Below are 20,102 nucleotides of genomic sequence, written 5' to 3'. Positions count from 1 at the left end.
TAGGTTAGGGAGTTCCAGGCACAGGGGTGGGGTGGAGAATTCCAGGAGGATGGACAGTGACTTCTAGGCAATAAACAAGATAAGCAGGATGTTTCAAAGGGTTCCAAGGCTGGTTCCATATCTCAAGAAACTGCTCAGGGCTAGTCTGAAATATTCTTGTGCAAGAACATTTATAGGATCCCTTCCAGGCCACGCATCATTGTTTTATCAGGTTAATCCTGATTTTTCTCATCAAGACCTGAAACCAAGGCAATTCTAAACAACGAAAAATCATGAGAAACTGAGGCACTTTGTCACCACATGATGACTCCTCAAATATTTGAAGCTGTGAGTATATACCTCATTAGTCTTTTCCTATCCAGGTGAAATATTTCCATTTTCTTCTATGATTTTTAATGATATAATTTCAAGACTCCTTGCCATCCCATTTCCCCTCTGTTTTTCCCTTGTTAAAGTGTGGCACTCTAAACAGAAAGAATACTGTAGGTGGTACATGATTAGTGTAGACTACCCTGGGTCACCTAACCAAACCAATCCATGGAGTGTTAATTCCCAACAAATAATAATTTATTCTTCTACTGAAGACTCCCAGTGATGGTGAATTCATTCTCTCACAAAGTAGTCCATTCTCCCAGTACTGTGCCAATGTGTTTTAGGGTGTTTATGTGTAGCAGGAAGTAAGGGGGCCTGCTAGAGAGGGGAGATAGTAGGGACCATGGGTGGTAGACTTACAGTCCTTTTTCTCTGATGGCACTCCACTTTTTGGGCACCTATCCTCAACATTCATGTCCATTGCCCACAGTTCAAGTAAGGATTAGCTAGGTGAAGAAGGGCAGAAAAAGAGCTATAGGAGCTCTATTCAAAGGGCCTTTGCCTCTTCAAATGAGGGGAGAATTAAGTGACTCACCTCCTCTCACCTACTCTTCTTTCCCTAACTATGCAGCTAAAGAACAGTTTACCTTGTGAACATATGAAGATTTCTGAAAAGGAGCAACCCCATTAGCTGCTCTGTTTTGGGGTGACATGGAAGAGGGTGATACTATGCATTCTTTTCATCATCTTTGTGCTAACTACAGAGCTAGTGGTGAACAATATCATCTGGTGATTGTTTCCCCACCATGATGTTTTCAAGGAGTCAAGCTACCAGACTCTTCCCTCATATGCTCATGCAATCAACCCACATTAATTATGTGCCTAAGTGCAAAATATTATGCTAGGCACTGGTACTTTGATAGCTCGATGACATTTTTTTTTTATCTGTAGGCTATACTCCTGACTCTCCAGGACTTTCTGTAAAGTGTTCCAGAGCCATTTTTATCCTAGAATTAAAACATTGGAAAATTTTCTACTCCTGAGAATAAAAATTACAATGAATATATAATGAAAACTTTAAAAAGATTATGTTTTGTAAGATTTATTAGTAATCTCTAGGAAATAAAATCATGTGCCGTGCTAGCTTAGGCTGTTCAAATAGCCCGCCGTTGCCTGCCAGCACCATAGCATCATAGGGAGGAAAGAGGACTGGGAACGCCAGCCCCTCAATTTTATCCTCCTGTCTAAGTCAGTGCTTAATGACAGGAAGCCCGTGTGCTCATGGGAAATGTAGTTCAAAGACCCCCAAATTCCCAATAACACATTGGAACTCTATTTCTGATTGGTTAGTCCCTTCCTGTATCTCTATTTTAAGGAGGAAACCCAGGCCAGCCATATCTTTGTTCCTTATCAGATTGCACTCCTGGCTATCCTGGATTTTGTCTACAACCCTAGAGGTCTTTAGCTCCCTTCCTAATATGTCTTCCTCTATTGGAATATAAGCTTCTCCAGGGCAGAGTCTAGCTTTCTTTCTGCTTTTATTTGTATTCCCAATGCTTTGGACAATACTTGGCATACTCTAAACATTTCACAAAAGCTTACTGATTTGATTTAATTTGGATCCTTCTTCACTGATGTATATTTAATACTCTTCAGGCTTTCTTTTTCTGTGCAAGTTTTCCCTTATTTCATCCTTAGAATATCCATCAGATTACACATAGATAGCATGGAGAGAGAGAGAGAGAGAGAGAGAGAGAGAGAGAGAGAGAGAGAGAGAGAGAGAGAGAGAGAGATAACCCAGGTCCATTGGTTTTAAATCCACTAAGCATTTCAGTTGTGCCATAGTGTCTTCTATTTCATTTATGAGCACTCCCCCACCCTTATAAGTATAGGTATTGATATATGCAGATATCTAGGGGACCCTCTCCTCTTCTGGGGTATTCTTCTGGGTTCTTGTTTGGTGATTCAGAGCTTAATAGAATAGGACAGCAAAATATATGATTGCAAGCCAAGGACAATTCATCTTGAAAGAAATGGATGCAAATCTCCCAGAGGCTCAGTTACTATTGCTCCCTTTGCATCTCTTTGATTTACATTGCATTTGACTAATCTTTAACAAAGTTTGAATGATTTGAAATGCTCTTCTGCCTATGCTCTGGATCTATCCACTCCTTTCTATCATTTTTGTAGACACCCTGCTTTTTTTTCACCTCATTTTCCTCATTTAACCCTCCTTCCCACTGTTCTCTATATGCTCAGATCAGTGTTCAATTAGTTGATTTCAACTATGGCCCTAGGATTTACTTCTATAAATTTTTTCAGGGTTTATCTGATTACTTAAAGTAATCTGAAGAAAGCTATTCCAAACACTTGACAACGTAATCCTAGTTCAAAATACAGTACACCAAAAAAGGTCAGTGTGGAAGGCGCAGTAAAATCTCAGATATTTGATGGGATTTACATTTGGATGGTAGTCATCCTATTCACTAAAGGCCCTATACATGGTCGTGGGACTAATATTTCTAAATGCCTCTAGTTTGGGCAGCTATGTCCATTATTTGCTGCTACTCAACCCAATGGAATCTTTTCAGGAGCATCTGTCTACCTGCCTGGAATGTTCTGCTTCTTCCTTTCTATTTGTCCTAACCCAGATCAAGACCTAGGACCCCTGGCTTGAGTTGGACAGTGTGAGATCTCACCAAAGAGAACAGAGAGGATAAGAGGCCCCAAATCTGCACTCCATTTGGTAGGAAGATACAGTAAGATAACCATCCCATCAAACAAAGTCACCCTCAGAGATCAGCGCATGGACTGTCACTCTGCATAGGTTAGATAAAGACCTTGCTAAGACTAAATCCTATGGATGAGAGTAACTCAGTGGTGAGCACAGTGAGGAAGAAAGCAGGTCCTGTTAAAGAATCAGGAAATGCCCCTTTTAGGAATATGACTTTTTCTCACTATCTATAAATAGCAGGTTGGAACACCACTTCAATATCTATGAATCTCAACCTCCAGAATGGAAATCTAGGTGACATACTCCAAGAGGGATGGCTACCTCTCCTTGGATGGGCAGTCCTGCTCCTCAGCAAGTATTAGAAAGTATTAACAGCATAGAATTGGGGACCTCATCTTTCAGGTTGAGCAGGCTTGGGTAAAGCTTATTTCACAATCTCTGCTTCTTTTTAGTGCATTTAAACTTTCAGCTTTATTTCTAGCTGTCACTTAGTGTACTTTCCTCTTCCACTGTCAGTGGATGTGTTTTCTGGGAATACAATTTCATTATTTTTTTTAAACCCTTATCTTTTGTCTAGGATTTGATCAATTCTAAGACAGAAGGGTGATAAGGGCTCGACAATTGGGGTTAAGTGATTTGTCCAGAGTTACTCCAGCTAGAAAGTGTCTGAAGCTAGTTGTCCCAGTGCAATTTCATTTTAATAAAAACCATTTAGGAAGCACTAGGTGGCTCAGTGGGGAGAGAGCCAGGCTTGGAGATGGGAGGTTCTGGATTCAAATGTGACTGATAATTCCTAGCTATGCGATCCTGGGCAAGTCATTTAATCCCAACTGCCTAGCTTTTATTGCTCTTTTGCCTTGCAATAGATGCTTAGCATGGATTCTAAGACAAAAGATAAGAGTTTTTTTTAAATCATTATTCCTCTTCCTCCCAGTATTTGGATACTGCATCTCCTGCTTCTTTAAGCACTCGTTCCCAACTAGTTTTTGAAGTTTAGAGGCATCCTCATTTCCATATTCCATGCAAAGGAGAGGCAAACTGGTTCTGGAGTCAGGTCACCTGGGTTTAAACCCTTCCACAGACTCTATTACCTATGTGACCTTGGATAAATCGCTTAATTTTTCCAGGTCTCAGTCTTTCTTTAAAGTGAATGGTTTTGGGGCTAAAAGGTGGCACAGTGGATAGAATGCCAGGCCTGGAAGACCTGTGTATTCCTAGCTATGTGACTGCAGGCAAGTCATTTAACCATTTGCTTAGCCTTTGCCCTTCTGTCTTAGAGTTTGTACTAAGCAAGAAAATGAGGGTTTAGATTAAAAAAAAAAGTGAAAGAGTTTGACTAGGTCAGAAGTTCCTATGTCTAGGAACTTAAAAAAATCTAGCTACATTTTGACAACTGTATTTCAATATAAGTTTGTTTCCTTTGTAGTTCTTTGTATTTTCTTTTATTCATTTAAAACATTATTTCAAGAAGAGGTCCATAGCCTTCCTCAGACTACCAGAGGGGCCTGGGACAAAAAGAAGGTTAACAAAGCTAGTATCTGAAGTCCTTTCTAGCTGTATGTTCCTATGACTCCACTGTGGCAGGTGGGCCAGAACTTGAAAAATTACCCTAGGCTATTTCTTACAGTCCTCCAAGTTAGGAAGCTCTTAAAATTAACTGCTAAAGTAAAGGTTCTTAACCTTTTTTGGGTCACAGACCCCTTTGGCCACTTTGTATGCATAAGTCAAAGGACTCTGTCTTAGAATGATATTTTTAAATGCATAAAATAAAACATGATTACAGAGTAAGGCACTTATGTTGAAATAAAATGATTAAAAAATAAAATGTGTTTTTTAAAAAAACTCAGGTTAAGGAATCTTATGAAGGGAAAATGAAGATCAGACTCCTTTAAACATTGATGCCTATGCCAAGGGAGAAAGACTTGTGTCTTTTAGGTGGCAGGTAGGTGCCTCAGTGGATAGAAAGCCAGGCCTAGAGACTGGCGGTTGTGGGTTCAAATTTGGCCTAAGACACTTCCTAGCTGTGTGACCCTAGGCAAGTCACTTAACCCTCATTGCCTACCCTTTACTGCTCTTCTGCCTTAGAACCTATACACAGTATTGATTCTATGACAGAAGGTAAGGGTTAAAAAAAAAATAAAAAATGCTTTTATTTATTTTTTATTTTAATTTTTCAAAGTGTGCATTTCAACAATTTCTGCTACTCTCATTTCTGAGTCTGACTCCTTCTCTCAGTGAGATCCAGATGTTTGTAGCTGATAACTCTTTGGGGCCACCTTGTATACATGTGTCATAAATTAAAGAACTTTTTTTCAAATGGGGTCCGAGGGCAATTCCTAAAGGTCTGGGACCACGGAGGCCACTAGTGAAAGCCAAGGAAATATCTCCATCATCCTTTTAGAACAGCCTGATTCAAAGAGAAAGGTGTGATCAGGATACAGATGTGTGGAATGCTGTCATTTCAGGAGGTCAGTGTTTATTTTTCACCTGTTTTTGTCTGAAATCCCTGTAGCAGCGCTTCTTCAAAATCCACCTTGATCATCCCTTCGTACACCTGCTGCAGGAATCCTCTTGCTCTATCCCTTTGCCAACAAGAGAAAGAGGGAACAATTCATTAATTAGGTCACAACCCAGAAGTTCCCACCTCGTGGCAGGCCTGGTCTCCTGGGATAGCTCAGCCCATTCTGTATGACTTCAGAGGCAGAGGGATGTTACTTTCGACCCAATGGCACTACTCCAAATTCCATTATTAGAGTTTAACCTTGTAATCCTGAGGTTTTGATATTTGTTTTGCCTATAAATACTTCAAAAAGGAGAATACGTAGACCTGGTATCAATCATTTGCACTAGTGACCTGAAAAAAGTTACGAAAGAAATTCAGAGGAACTGAAGAAAATGATACTTCTGAAGTTGGGCAAGGAGTTTTACTAAGGTAATTAAAGGAAGGTGGATCCTAGAAGATTGACTAGGTTTACTACTTTGCCTTGAGCTGATCTCGAGGATGAATGTTTCCTTGTATTAGAGGAAAGAAACAAACATTTATTAAGCACCTACTATATGCTAGTGCTGTGATAATAGTCTCTTATTTGATCCTAAAAACAACCCTGAGACATAGGTGCTACTGTCATCCCCATTTTATAGTTAAGGAAACTGAGGTAGAGAGCTTTTAAGTGATTTTCCCAAGGACATTCAGCTTGTATATGTCTGTGGCTAGATTTGAATTCAGGTCTTCTTGACTTCAGGTCAGGAGCTCTATCCATGGAACCACCCAGCTTAACTCTTTCTCTCTGTAATAGACTCATGTTATACCTTTCTTTTACTCCAGAAAACCCCAGTGATTAGCTCATGTTATTAATTTTTTAAAAAACAATCATTTATTCTTCCAGTTTAGATTCTTCTCCTACCATTATCCTTCAGGAAAATAATACAAGTCACAGGCTTCTTTTTTTTTTTTTAATTTTTTTTTAAACCCTTGTACTTCGGTGTATTGTCTCATAGGTGGAAGATTGGTGAGGGTGGGCAATGGGGGTCAAGTGACTTGCCCAGGGTCACACAGCTGGGAAGTGGCTGAGGCCGGGTTTGAACCTAGGACCTCCTGTCTCTAGGCCTGACTCTCACTCCACTGAGCTACCCAGCTGCCCCCACACAGGCTGCTTTTCTCTGACCTTCTGTTTCAAAATTAACTCATATCCTAATATAGTTTTAAAGGTGTGTATTTTATTTTAAATGCCAGTCATTACAATGGAAAAAAGATAAGAGTTTAAATAACAATTCTGGCACATACTCTTGGCCCAATCTTCCAGCTCTTGCTAGAACTAGTTTGTTGGATCTTTAGAATGTGTCTATTATTTCTCTGCATGGTTTTAGGGGTAACCCTGAGGGGTTCTCGGTTCTAATACTGTTGTACATGAGCTCCTCCATATGATGCACCCCCTCAATAACATTTACTGATTAATATCTCCCTAATATCAAATAACTACCGAATATCTATTAGTTTTTATTTCTTTTTAAGCCTTTACCTTTTGTCTTGGAATCAGTTTTGATTCCAAGGCAGAAAAATGGTAGGGGCTAGGTAATGAGGGTAAATGTCTTGTCTGGGTCACACAACTAGGAAGTTTCTGAGCTCAGATCTGAACTCAGAACCTCCCTTCTCTACTCTTGGCTCTCTTAAGGAAAGTCTTTGGTATGACCTCAAAGAAGCAGAGCAATGCCTAGCTAGTCATTCTACTAGACAGACTTCTAGGTTTCTTAGCTTTTCTGTCCCTCATTTCCAGATTTAGTTCCAATTGTGGGTACCCAAACTTGAAACAGTTGTTTCCCAATCTGATTTCAAAGATTCACAGAGTCATAGATGATCGGAATAGGAAGAGATCTTAGTGGCTGCCCGGTACAGTTTATACCTGAGCAGGAGCCCCAGCTAAGATGTACCTGACAAGTGATTGTCCAGCCTGTGTTTTAAGACTTCCAATTGCTGAGAACTCACGACCTCCTAAGGCATCCCAGTTCATTTTGAGGGACCTTTAATTGTTAGGAAGTTTCTCTTTCAGTCCATTGCTCATTATCCTGCCCTTTTGTGATGAGCAAAAGAAAACAACAACCACCCAAATTCCTCTTCAAATATTTAGGAACTGCTAATATTTGCCCCTCTCCTCCCATTACTTTCTTTTCTCCAAGCTAAATTATCCCTTGCACTAATCCTTAATTGGTATAGTTTCCTAATTCTTTGCCATCCTGATGATCCTACTCTTTTCAATATTTTTTCTAAGTTGTTGCAAATAAAACTGAACCTGATACTTAAAATGTGCTCTGCTTAGGGCAGAGAACAATGGAACTATAAATCTCCCTGATTTTGGACATCATTCTTCTAGAAATGCACCTTAAGGGCACATGATCTATTTTTGGTTATCGATTGACTCATATTCAGTTTGAATCAGCTGGTTGTTATGGCTGGTTCTGTTCTTGCCCTCAGTCATCCAGGAGTCTGTTGAAGGGTTGCTTGGCTTCTCCCAGTTACTCTCTATAAGGGTCCCCAGCAGGCTCCAACCAACTTTTTATTATCTCTTTGTGGAGGGTTATAAGGAAAAGTTAAGTTAAGGAGGAAAGTGTGTAAGTTTGCAGAGGGCAGAAGCATGGGCAGCAGAGTCAAAGGTTCTGGAATTCTGCAGGGGAGAGCTAAGCTATTACTAAGGGACAGTTGGGCTTAGCTGGCTTCTTCTCTCTGGGATTTTGACCTGAAGAGACTGGTTATTTCCCTATGGCTGTTTTCTACCTTATCTTCTCATTCTACCTGCTGCTCTATTATCCTGCTTCCCTGCTGACTAGTTGATATCTGCTGAGTTCCTGGTGAACCCAAGACATCTAGCATCTGATTGTGAGACCAGGCCCAGATCCTTTCGGATCTTGGACCTTCTTTGGGCCCTATCAGGCTTACACAGACCCTTTCCTCAAAATCAGCAAAGGTGGGGGGTTTAGTATTAGTCTATCCAAGAACCGGAATTGGGATTTTGGATAGTGAGGAGAGGAGTAGAGTAGGAAATCACTGAAGAAATCTCTGTGAAGAGATATTTAGATCTGGGGTTTTAGGTAGTTGCCATTAGAAATTAATTTTATCCAAAACCTTCTAGCCTTTCCCTTGTTAATTAAAACAGATTTTATTTAATATCTTAGTAGTCTGTGTGAGTCATCTCAGTGTCTGCTTTGCCTGCACTGGGCTTGGTTGGCCTTCCCAAAACAGTTTAATCTTCTGTTACTTGCTCTAATTAAATATCTAATCCCATACCCCAAACCCATTAACATTATAGGATGTGATGAACTAGAAACTGAGGGGATGAACATCAATTGGGGAATGGCTGAACAAGTTGTAGAATATGCTCTGATGGATTACTATTGTATGGTAAGAAATGATGAGTGGGCTAATAAAAAAAATCATGAAAAAGACCTAGATGAAATTATGAAGAGCAAAATGAGAAGAACCAAGAGAACATAATTTACAGCTAGAGAATTAATGTTTGAAGAATAATTTTTTGTATGTCCACCTCCACAGGAAGGAATGATAAATGGGAAAACAGTTTATATATGCATTTTTTGGGTCAATTGATGCTTTCTCTAGTGTGGGGAGAGGCAACAGGGAGGGAGATACCTGGGAACTTGAATGTAACAAGTAAATAAAGTTAAAAAAAAATAAGACTTTCAAGTGCACTCACACAAAAGAAGTTTGCATTCCTTTACAGGGTATTTCTTTTCCATGGGCCCTCTTTCTCTGTCAACTTGGATTCCTAGTTTATTGATGAAACTTAGATTACTGACAAGTTTAACTATATGTACTTATTTCTCTGTTTATCTGCTGTCAGGTAAAAGCCACTCTTGGAGGAGTGGTCACCTCTGAAAAGGAATATTTTGTACATAGAGTCATAAAAAGATAATTCTCTTTCTTACCCTTACCCCTAAGGATGAGGCATCTCAATCTCTAAAATCCAAGGCTTGGCAGGCCATCTGGAGGAAGAGCCATGTTTTTAGGGAGTAGGGTTGAGAGAGTACAAAGAAAGGAGCACTTGGTACAAAGAAAGGAGCACTCCAAAATGAGAAAATATGGGTTTACCCAAAGAGATAATAAGGAAAAAGACTTGCACAAAAATATTTATAGCCATGCTCTTTGTGGTGGCAAAAAATTGGAAAATGAAGGGATGCCCTTTGACTAGGGAATGGCTAAACAAATTATGGTATCTGTTGGTGATGGAATACTGTTGTCCTGAAAGGAATAATGAACTGGAGGAATTCCATGTGAACTGGAATGACCTCCAGTAATTGATTCAGATTGAAAGGAGCAGAACCAGGAGAACATTGTACACAGAGACTGATACACTGTGGCACAACTGAATGCAATGGACTTCTGTACTAGCAGCAATGCAATGACCCAGGATAATTCTGAGGGACTTATGAGAAAGAACGCTATCCATCTCTAGAAAAAGAACTGTGGGAGAAAAGTCACAGAAGCAAAAACATTTCCTTGATCACATGGTTCGATGGGGATATGATTGGGGATGTAGACTCTAATTGATCACTTTTGCAAATATTAATAATATGGAAATAGATCTTGATCAATGATACATGTAGAACCCAATTGAATTGCTCGTTGGCTATGGGAGGAGGCGAGGGAGGAGAGGAGAGAAAGAAGATGATTCATGTAACCATGTCAAAAAATTTCAATTGAATAAATAAATAAAAATACTAAAAAAAAGAAAATATGGGTTCAAATTTCATCTCTGAAGTTTAAGACTTGTGTGACTTTGGATAAATCACAATCTCTCTTAGAGGAGGACAAGAAGATGGATAGGCAGAGAGAGATAGGCATCAATAAGACATTCCAGGAAGTTAGGCATTCAAATCCACAAGATCACAGATTCATTTAACTTTCTCAATTTTTTTTTATTTGCAAAATTTGGGGACTAGTTGGCCCCTGAAGACCCTTATATCTCTTGATCTATATTTTTATGATAGTTTAAATGATCAATTTCTATGACAGGAGCCTGGAGAAATTATTTTCACTGATTTAGGCAAATCACATACAGTTGAAAAGAGCAATGGTAACTGAACCTGATAGAGATTTGCATCCCCACAGAGATGTACAGATCTTTCTTTTCCAACCTCACGGTATTTCTATACTGTGACTCAGAGTGAAAGGGTAGAACATTTTCCCTTACCATTCCATCAAGCAAAGAAGGAGCTTCATGGATAGGAAACCAGCAGAGATCTAATAGGCAAGAACAGTCACTGGAGGAGGAACTGAAATGGTAGCAGCACTCACTCTCTTCTCTATGGTTCTCTATGCCCTATTATGCCTTTTCGGGATCATGGCTAATGGCTTCATTGTTGTGGTGTTGGGAAGGGAGTGGGTTCGATGCCACCGGCTGTCTCCTTCTGACATGATCCTGATCAGTCTGGGTGTCTCCCGCTTCTGCCTGCAGTGGGTTGGAATGATAAACTGTTATTACTATTTTTTCCACAGGATACACTATTCCACGGGGCTTGCCCGCCAGTACTTTGGGCTTTACTGGGATTTTCTGAATACTACCACATTCTGGTTTGGCACTTGGCTTAGTGTCCTCTTCTGTGTGAAGATTGCAAACTTCACTCATCCCATTTTCCTTTGGCTGAAGTGGAGAGTCAATGATCTAATACCCTGGCTTCTACTAGTTTCCCTGTTAATCTCCTTTATTGTCACCATGCTGTTTTTTGTGGGGAACAATATTATGTACCGGGCATTTTTGCAGGGGACATTCTCTGGGAACCTAACCTTACATGGCTTTGCTAAGAGACTAGAAATCCATTATTTTCTCCCTTTGAAACTTATTGCTTTATCTATCCCCTGTTCTATGTTTGTAGTCTCAACAATTCTTCTGATCACCTCTCTGCGGAGACACTCCTGCAGAATGCAACATAGTGCCCAAAGGACCCAGGATCCAAGTGTCCAGGCTCACTCCAGAGCTCTGAAGTTTCTGGTTTCTTTCCTGGTCCTCTATGCTCTCTCGTTTCTGTCTTCAGTCATTGATGCTGCTGCCTTTGCTTTGATTGATAACACCTGGTACTGGCAATGGCAAATTATGATTTTCTTGTGCATATCAGTTCATCCCTTCATCCTTATCTTTGGAAACTCTCAGCTAGGAGGAACTCTCAGGAAGCTCCTTCTGCTGCCTAAAACCTTCTGTAAAGACAAGGGGACATCATCTCCTTCCTAGGATATGCACCTTTAACTCTTAAAAAAACAAACAAAAAAGACTCCACTGAGGACAGGAGCAGAGCATACCTTTGAGTTCTCATTGTATTGGAGTTCAGATGGAAATTAAACATTTTCCTTGATTATTATTCCCATACTTAGATATTCTAATGAATCTGTAATCTCTTGGATTTAAAAGTGCCTGATTTCCTGTGATACCTTATTGATGCCTGTTTGAGTCTGCCCATCTTCTTGTCTTCCTCTAAGTTGACCATAAGGGGTCTCCACCCAGTATATAGGAAGCTTTTCTTTCGTCCTGACTTTCCAAGAGTATTAGTGGAATAGTCTAGCTGTCATGCCATCTCTTATCCTTGTCACTGTGTCCCATTCTCCTAAGAAAAGGGGGGGAGGAAAGTCATGCAGTTGTCCAAGGACATTTTCTTTCTTTTTAAAATAATCACAATGACTTTTTTCAAATGACTCTCAGAAATGTCACCTCTGGGTTGTCATTCAAAAACAAAATGTTCAAGAGTTGTCACTGACTGTCCCTACAATGAAACCACATTATTTTTCTGTTTAAAAAAACTGTTAACATTTCAGTTTAAATGCTATTTAAAAACCCTTTGTTCAGAATAATATAGAAGCTCTTGAAAAAAATCAACGTGAGGAAATCTTGGTTAAAGCATTAAATATAGAAGGCAGGCTATAAGAAGCTCCAGTTGTCAGGGGCAATGCCTAATATTAGGAGAGTTCAATGCAAATGAATTTCAAGCAACAGTTTCCTTTTAGGAAGGAGAAAGTTCATAGACTCTTCTTCAATTTAGGGCTAGATGGATCTTAGAAGCTTTATCTCTTCATTTTGTGTGGGAGGAAAATAAAATCTAGACTAGTGGTTCCCAACTTTTTTGGTTCTTGATCTTCTTTCAACAACAACAACAAATATATTTTGAATACCTAAGGTAATTTGACTATTTTTGCTTATACCAACTAAAATGGCAATATTTGTCTTTAAAAGCTCAAAATTAAAATTCACCTTATATAATTTTAATTTAAAAACCTTTAGTCTTAGGCTTCCTTTTATCATGAACACAATGTAAAATTATAAAGATTATTTTAAAATTGTAAAAATTTATTACAATAAAGCTATAAAACTAAGCATAAAATTATAAAACTCTATAAAAATAAAATAACTTAAATGTTTTATGTGGAATATTCTGCAAGACTTTTTAGAGGAGTAATTCAGTAAGGCCTCATATATTCACTATGATCTATAAGACTTTGTGTTACGTTTCTTCATAATTTTTGTTGAATATAAATAACATTTTAAATGAAGTAAGAAACAACTTAAAATATTTAGCATAATGTGATAATCTTATATAAACTTAATTAGGATATTGATTTTTTTTATTTGAACAAAGGTTTGCAATATTTGGCTCAATACCAGATAAACATGACCTTAAGTCTGGTTCTGCCTTGAGTTTGAGATGCATGCATATTTCTCCATATATGCATGTATTATAATGATATGTCACTGGCATAGGTGAAGAGAGCCATCTCATAAGACAGGGAGACTATAATGAGATGGAGGGTAGGAGCATTATATCATCTCTGGGTAAAATGGTTGGGAAGGATAACTTCTATGATGTGGACATAGAAAAGAGAGAATGTATGTATATAAATGTGCTACTTTTGACCTGAAAATAATTTGAGGTCATAATTGAGCATAGATCTGAGCTGAGAACTTCAGACGTTATTTGGACTAACTCATTTTATAGTCAAGGGGTCTGAAATGCGGGGAAGTTAAACAGCATGTTCAAGGCCGCAAAGGTAGATCACTTTCTCAAAGCAAGGTGGGATCTTTGCCATGATGTCAGGCCACTTAGCAAAGGATTTAAGGTCATTATTGTCATCCTCTTTCTAAGTACTCACTATGCAGTTCTCCAGTGTCTTCCCATCCTTCCACATAATTCCTTGAGTTCATGCCATATTGTTCTTTTTAAAGGAAATGTGTATGTTATGTTTAGTATCTGTTATATTCTGTTCTTCTTTTATCTCCATATTATATATAGTATCTCAACATAGCAATTTGGATGCACTATGTACAAATGTAGAATGTGCTAAGTTAAAAATCCTTATTACTTCTCTAAGGGTAATGAAAATAATAACAACATAAATATGTTTTTAAACTATACATAGCACTTTAAGATAAATATATAGGGCATGCTTTTTGTTACCATTTATTTTCATTTTTATATAACAATATAATATGTAACATAACCATAATATAATACATATGGTTATAAATATGTAATAAATATCCTAATAAATCCTGTAATAAATAAAATAATTCTGACAGCAGTTATGTCCAAAAATATATGTCTCGGTCTCCCCCTCTCCCCTGCCCCAAAAGGAAGGTAATATGATATATAGTCTGTATATATTAACATATAATTATCATATTTCTATGTTCCTCATGTTGGGAAATTCACACTAGAGAAAAATTTAGGGAGGAAATAAAGTGAAGAATGACATGTTTCAATCTGCATTTGGACTCTGTTCCTCTTCTATGGTGGTGAATATCCTTCATCATCACGAGACTCTTAGAGTTGTCCCGGATCCTTTCTTTGTTGATAATAGTTAAATCATTCACAGCTGATCATCATATACTATTGTTACTGTGTACAATGTTCCCCTTGTTCTGCTCACTTCATTGGCATCACTTCATATAAGTCTTTTCAGATGTTTTTGTGATCATCTTGTTTTCATTACAACGATATACCACAACTTGTTCAGCCATTCCTCAATTGATGGACATCTCTTCAATTTTAAATTCTTTGCCACTAAAAAAGAAGCTACTATAAAAATCTTAGAATATATAGTTTCTTTTCCTTTTTCCTTGATCATCTTAGGAAATTATACCAATAGTAGTTATGGGGTCAAAAAGATATACAAATATATCTTTTTGAGTATATGCTTTGAGCATAATTCTCCAGAATGGTTGGATTAGTTCACAATTCCACCAACAATATATTAGTATCCCTATTTTTCCATATTCCCTTGTCATTATACCCTTTTATAATTTTAGCCAATCTGATAATTATTAGTTGGTATCTCAGAGTTGTTTTGATTTAAATTTCTCTAATCAATAATGATTTAAAGTATTTTTTCATATGTTTATGTTTCAGTTTCTTGATCCAAAAACTCTATGTCTTTTGACCATTTATCAATTGAGGAATGGTTCATATTCTTATATGTTTGGCAAAGTTCTCTGTATATTGTAGATATGAGACCTCATTGTATATAATTGTTTATAAAATTCCCCCCCCCCCAATGTATTACTTTCCTTCTAATTTTGGATATATTAGTTTTATTTGTAGAAAACCTTTTCAATAAGATTTCACTCTATTGTAAAAATTGTTGGGAAAATTGGAAAGCAGTTTGGCATAAATTAGCTATAGAGACTAATATCTTATACCATTTACCAAGATAATATCAAAATGGATACATGACCTAGGCATAAAGGGAGATATTATACACAAATTAGAACAGGGGACATATTATCTATCAGATATATGGATAGGAGAAGAATTTATGAGTAAGCAAAAGATAGAAAGCATTGTAAAATGTAAAGAGAGTAACTTTGAATGCCTGTCCTATGGTTCTTGAGAATTCCTCCATCCCTTCTAGAGCAATGGTCTTTCTTCCTTCCTCAGGCTGAGCTCCTTCCTATCACTTTTCTCAGTGCAGCTTTCATATCCTTGTTTCTGAGGCTATAAATCAGGGGATTAAGCATGGGAGTTACCACAGCATAGAAGAGCACTACCATTTTGTCCTGCTCAGCTGAGGCACTGGCACGGGGCTGCATATAGGTCAGTGGTTCCCAAACTTTTTTGGCCTACTGCCCCCTTTCCAGAAAAAATATTACTTAGCCCCCTGGAAATTAATTTTTAAAAAATTTTAATAGCAATTAATAGGAAAGATAAATGCACCTGTGGCCATCACCACCCCTCTGGATTGCTGCAGCACCCACCAGGGGGCGGTAGCGCCCACTTTGGGAATCACTGATATAGGTGAATAAAGCCATCTTTTAAGACATGGAAAACACAGTGAGGTGAGAAGTGTATGTCCCAAAGGCTTTGTAACATCTTTGTGGGGAACGGATACGTAGGACAGCTGCTACAATATGAGAGAAACCAGGCAGCAGGCCACCAGTAGCATGATGACACTAGATATTAAAATAATGATCTGATTAAAGGTGATGTCTACACATGGTTCAAGACATTCTTTCTACTGTGACTGCTGTCTCCACTGCTGAATTGGCTAGGCCAATGAGCCAGGAGACTATGGCCAGGCTCACATACATTCCTCTATTCATGACCATGGCATATTGCAAGGGGTCACAGACTGCCACGTAGCGGTCATAAGCCATTGCTGCCAACAGTAGAAACTCAATTCCTCCTAATGCCAAAGAGAAGAAGAGCTGGGTTGCACATCAGGTATAGGAGATGGTCTTTTTCTCCATGAGAAAACGTGCTAGCATCTGTGGGACCCAACTGGTGGTATAGAAGATGTCAACAACTGAGAGGCTGCAGAGGAAGAAATACATGGGGGAGTGGAGTCGAGCATCCAGCCATATCAGAAGGATGATCAGCCCATTACCCAGCAAGATCATCAAATATGTTGCCCCAAACAGCACAAAGAGCCCAGCTTGAGTCTGCTGGTCAGTGGTGTGAGATTGAAATTACAGAGTAGAATTCTAGCTGCAAAGATAGGGGGTCAGGCCACAGCTCAGAATTCCATAGGGGCCCACCCTGAGAACTCTGAGAGAGGGGGCAGTTAAAAAGTCAGCTGGATCCTGGGTTTTGAGCAAGCAGGTCACTCTGCTGGTCCTAGGTCCTGGTTGCTTTGGGAGGCCAGAGGCTTGAATCTGAACAAAGCCATTTTAGTTCCTAGTTGCCAACCTGTTTTACCTTGATTTGACTTTCAATCTACATCACAGTTTATCTCTATTTAGTTATTTAGATATAGGAGAAGATTATTTATAGGTTTAGAGAGCTAACTAGTAAATCAAGATACCTTTCCCCTTTGGGGGGAGGCACTGCTTGGACATAACAGTTTGAGGGATTCCCAGACCTTATCTATCCTTATTTGATTTCCCTTCCTTCCTTTCCTCACATATCATTAAACCATTGATCATTTGGGAGCAGTGCCTGGTTATATTTAGGGAAATACTCACAACTTCCTCAAGCTGAGTTCCTCCTGCTCTGTAGCCCAAAAGCAAGACCTTTCTTCTTTGCCTTAAAGCTTCAAAGACATCAAGTTTCTCCTATTTTCTCCTATTCAATCCTGTGGGGAAATAGTTTAGAGAAAGTTATCATAGTTAGGAGTTCAGCCTTTCCTAAGTTACTGATCTGGCCCTGTGTTTAACAAGTCTGTCCACCATTATCTTTCATCAACTGATTTCCAACTGCCTAGTGGGAGGGAGGAAAGTGAAGGAGCACTCAGCTCCCTTCAGTCAAGCCTATTAGTGGGGGAGACCTGATTGCTACAGACTACTGGCATCTTACAGCTTCCCAAATATAACAGTTTGGCCAGCCAGCCCAAGATTTCTTTCTGAACCTGAGTGGGAAGCTTTCACCATGGCCAGCTTGGTTAATAGAGCCATTGTTATGTTAGGGTGCTCTGTGGTGCTGTTATATGGGTTATGGAGGGCATGTGCAATGCTGTGGCTAGTGACTATCCCTCAGTTTTGTATGGAGATAATTAAGATTTATGATTCTTATCAGTGGCTGACAATATCCTTGGATGAAGCTCTAGCATATTGCAGAGATCTATATGCAAAAACCATCATGCAGCTAGAGATCATAGAGAGTACAGTTTCACCAAAGAAGGGGGAAGACAGTAAACAAAAGGCCACAGAAAATAACACCAATGAATAACAGGCTGCAGGGGTTGACGCAGCTCCTGTCACTGTCCTCCCCATAACAGATAGAACTATGGTGCAACTGGATTCAGGCATAATTCATGTTAAGGGCTACAAACCTTTCACAGGGGTTGATTTGGAAATTTTAAAGAGGAGGTTTCCCCAGTTCTACACCAACCCTCACAAATCAATCAAAGAATTCAAAAGGGCCATCATATTGTATAATCCCACATTTGAGGATGTAGAATTGCTACTATCCGAACTTTATACCCCTAGTGAAAAGGCAAAATTTATCGCTGAAACTAGGAGCAACCCCAACCTAGCCTCTTGGCCTGAGCAGCATCAAGATCTAGAACTCTTCTCCAATGCCAACATGGCATATCTTAAAAGGTACAGAGAAGATTTGGTCAAGGTGATGAGGCTCCATGCAAGGTGCTCCAATGCATGAGGGTCCTTTGAGAAGCTTAGGCAAGGGGAAGAAGAACACCCAAGCCTATTTTTAGACAGGTTCTTAGAGGTAGGAGAAACCATCTTAGGCTTTAGGGACATGACTGCAGAAGATAACATCCAGCATGTCAGGTGTCAGTTTGTGAAGAGTAGTGCAAATCATATCCAATCTTACTTCAAGTTGCATTGCCCACAATGGGAGATCATGCCCATTGAGGAACTGAGGAAAATTGCAGTCTATGTACATGAGTCCAGGAATAATGAGCCTAAACAATCTAAAGCTTCATAGAAGGATAAGGAAATTGCTGACTTAAAAAGGCAGCTGAAGAAGGCACAAAAGGCCAAAGAGATAGAAGAAATAAAGAACATGGCTCTGATGTCACGCAATCAGAAGAGCCAAAGTAGGCCTAGGTAATCCTCCTACAATAATAACAACAACTCTGTCAAAAGTTGTTTTCTTTGTCAAAAAGTTGGGCACATTGTTTGGGACTATAGATATAAGTCACAAATAAATTTTGGCAACAGGAATAATAACAACAATAATAGGAGGAACACCTATTATAACTCTAGGTACAACAATAATAACAATAACAACAGGGACAGTAACACCAGATACAGTGACAAAGCAAAAGCCAGATGTGGTTATACTAGTTGTGCTAGCTTTAGTAATTCCCCTAGTTTATCTAAAATGGAGGAATATGTGCCCCAAGGAGTGAGGCCACGTACCAACTTATGAATCAAGGAAGCAACATTAGTTGTTGCAATGACAGATATGGGCAATGGCAATAATAAGACAGGAAAGTGGGAAAGAAAAGATGGGTGGAGAAGAAATCATAAATTATGGGTTGGTGGATGTAACACAAAGTTACAAAGAAATTACTGAGGAGGAGTTGCAGATGGAGGATGATATAATAGAAATAAAAGAGAAAATTTATGGGAAGGGAAACAGTGATTTGGGGAATGATAAAAGGGAACCAGGCACATTTACACAAAACCTTGATTGAAGCTTGAAGGAAGTAGTATTCATTAATTCTCACAGTATAGGAAAAGAAACATCATTATGTAGTAAGATTGTGGATCATTTAAATCAATCATTAGTACAGCAAGGCCATACAACAAGGGCAATAACTTTAGACAGGTGTTCTAATGGGGATCTTTTAAAAATAGACAGTGTCAACAAGGGAGATGAGCTCCTGCAGACCATTGAGAAGGAAAGTGCACAATTCTCAGGCATGGGTACAACCTCTTCTCTGTCACCAGCTAGGGAAGCTGAAAGGGAAAGTGGAAAGTCTAGTTGCTACAATACTAAGGAGACTTTACAGTTAGATCCTGATGCTAGGGAATTTTTACCAAGCTTAGCAATTCAGGGAAAGTTGCGTCAAGATATAGCACACTTTCAAGCCTGTATTACTCCAAAGAGAGCCGTCTTTGGAGTAAATTCTGAGTTAATTCATTTAAAGGAATTCAATTCCATAAATGTCAGTACCCAAGAGAGAAACAAAATAACACCAATAGGAACAGAGAAAGAATTTACAACACTGACTTTGTGTCCTATGCAAAGTACACTTGCAGTTAAGTTTCCTGATACTGACATAGAGTCTGAGGGTCAGATAAAAGAAGAAGGCATGGACTCACAGAATTGGGATGTAGTCATGAATGAACAACACATTCCCAATTCTGAAGAATTTCCTTTAATGTAAAGAATTACCTCTCCTGAATCTAACTTTGCACAAACCAAGAAAAGCATGTTCAGTGAAGAGCAAGATACTACCTTATTCATGGTCTGAGACACCTGAGATACAACTTGACACTGATAGGCCCATGAACAATGCAGAGATGCAAACTAAAGCACAGGAAGTCCAAAAAGCCAAATTAGAAGGAGACTCACCATCATTACACTGAAAGAATCCTGAGCCAGCAGGAACAGGAATCCTAGAAGAAAATCAATGGGATTTGGGGGACATTGAGATAGA

General features: G+C 38.9%; 1 protein-coding gene and 1 pseudogene across 1 annotated transcript; one reads left to right on the top strand and one right to left on the bottom strand.

The window, feature by feature from the left end:
- The first annotated feature begins 10,833 nt into the window (after positions 1-10,833).
- Positions 10,834-11,781, top strand: LOC123249123 (taste receptor type 2 member 41-like). Its single transcript, XM_044678111.1, has one exon. It carries the CDS (start codon positions 10,834-10,836, stop codon positions 11,779-11,781), a length of 948 nt encoding a protein of 315 aa, XP_044534046.1.
- Positions 11,782-15,468: 3,687 nt separating this feature from the next.
- Positions 15,469-16,494, bottom strand: LOC123249895 (annotated as a pseudogene).
- Between the last annotated feature and the right edge of the window lie 3,608 nt (positions 16,495-20,102).

Source organism: Gracilinanus agilis, chromosome 5 (assembly GCF_016433145.1).
Source record: "Gracilinanus agilis isolate LMUSP501 chromosome 5, AgileGrace, whole genome shotgun sequence".
Classification (NCBI taxonomy): domain Eukaryota; kingdom Metazoa; phylum Chordata; class Mammalia; order Didelphimorphia; family Didelphidae; genus Gracilinanus; species Gracilinanus agilis.
This window is presented reverse-complemented; position numbering and strand designations above follow the sequence as displayed.

Bases quoted from the DNA above. Each gene is read 5' to 3' on its own strand.
- LOC123249123 (XM_044678111.1), top strand. From the start codon at position 10,834: ATGGTAGCAGCACTCACTCTCTTCTCTATGGTTCTCTATGCCCTATTA.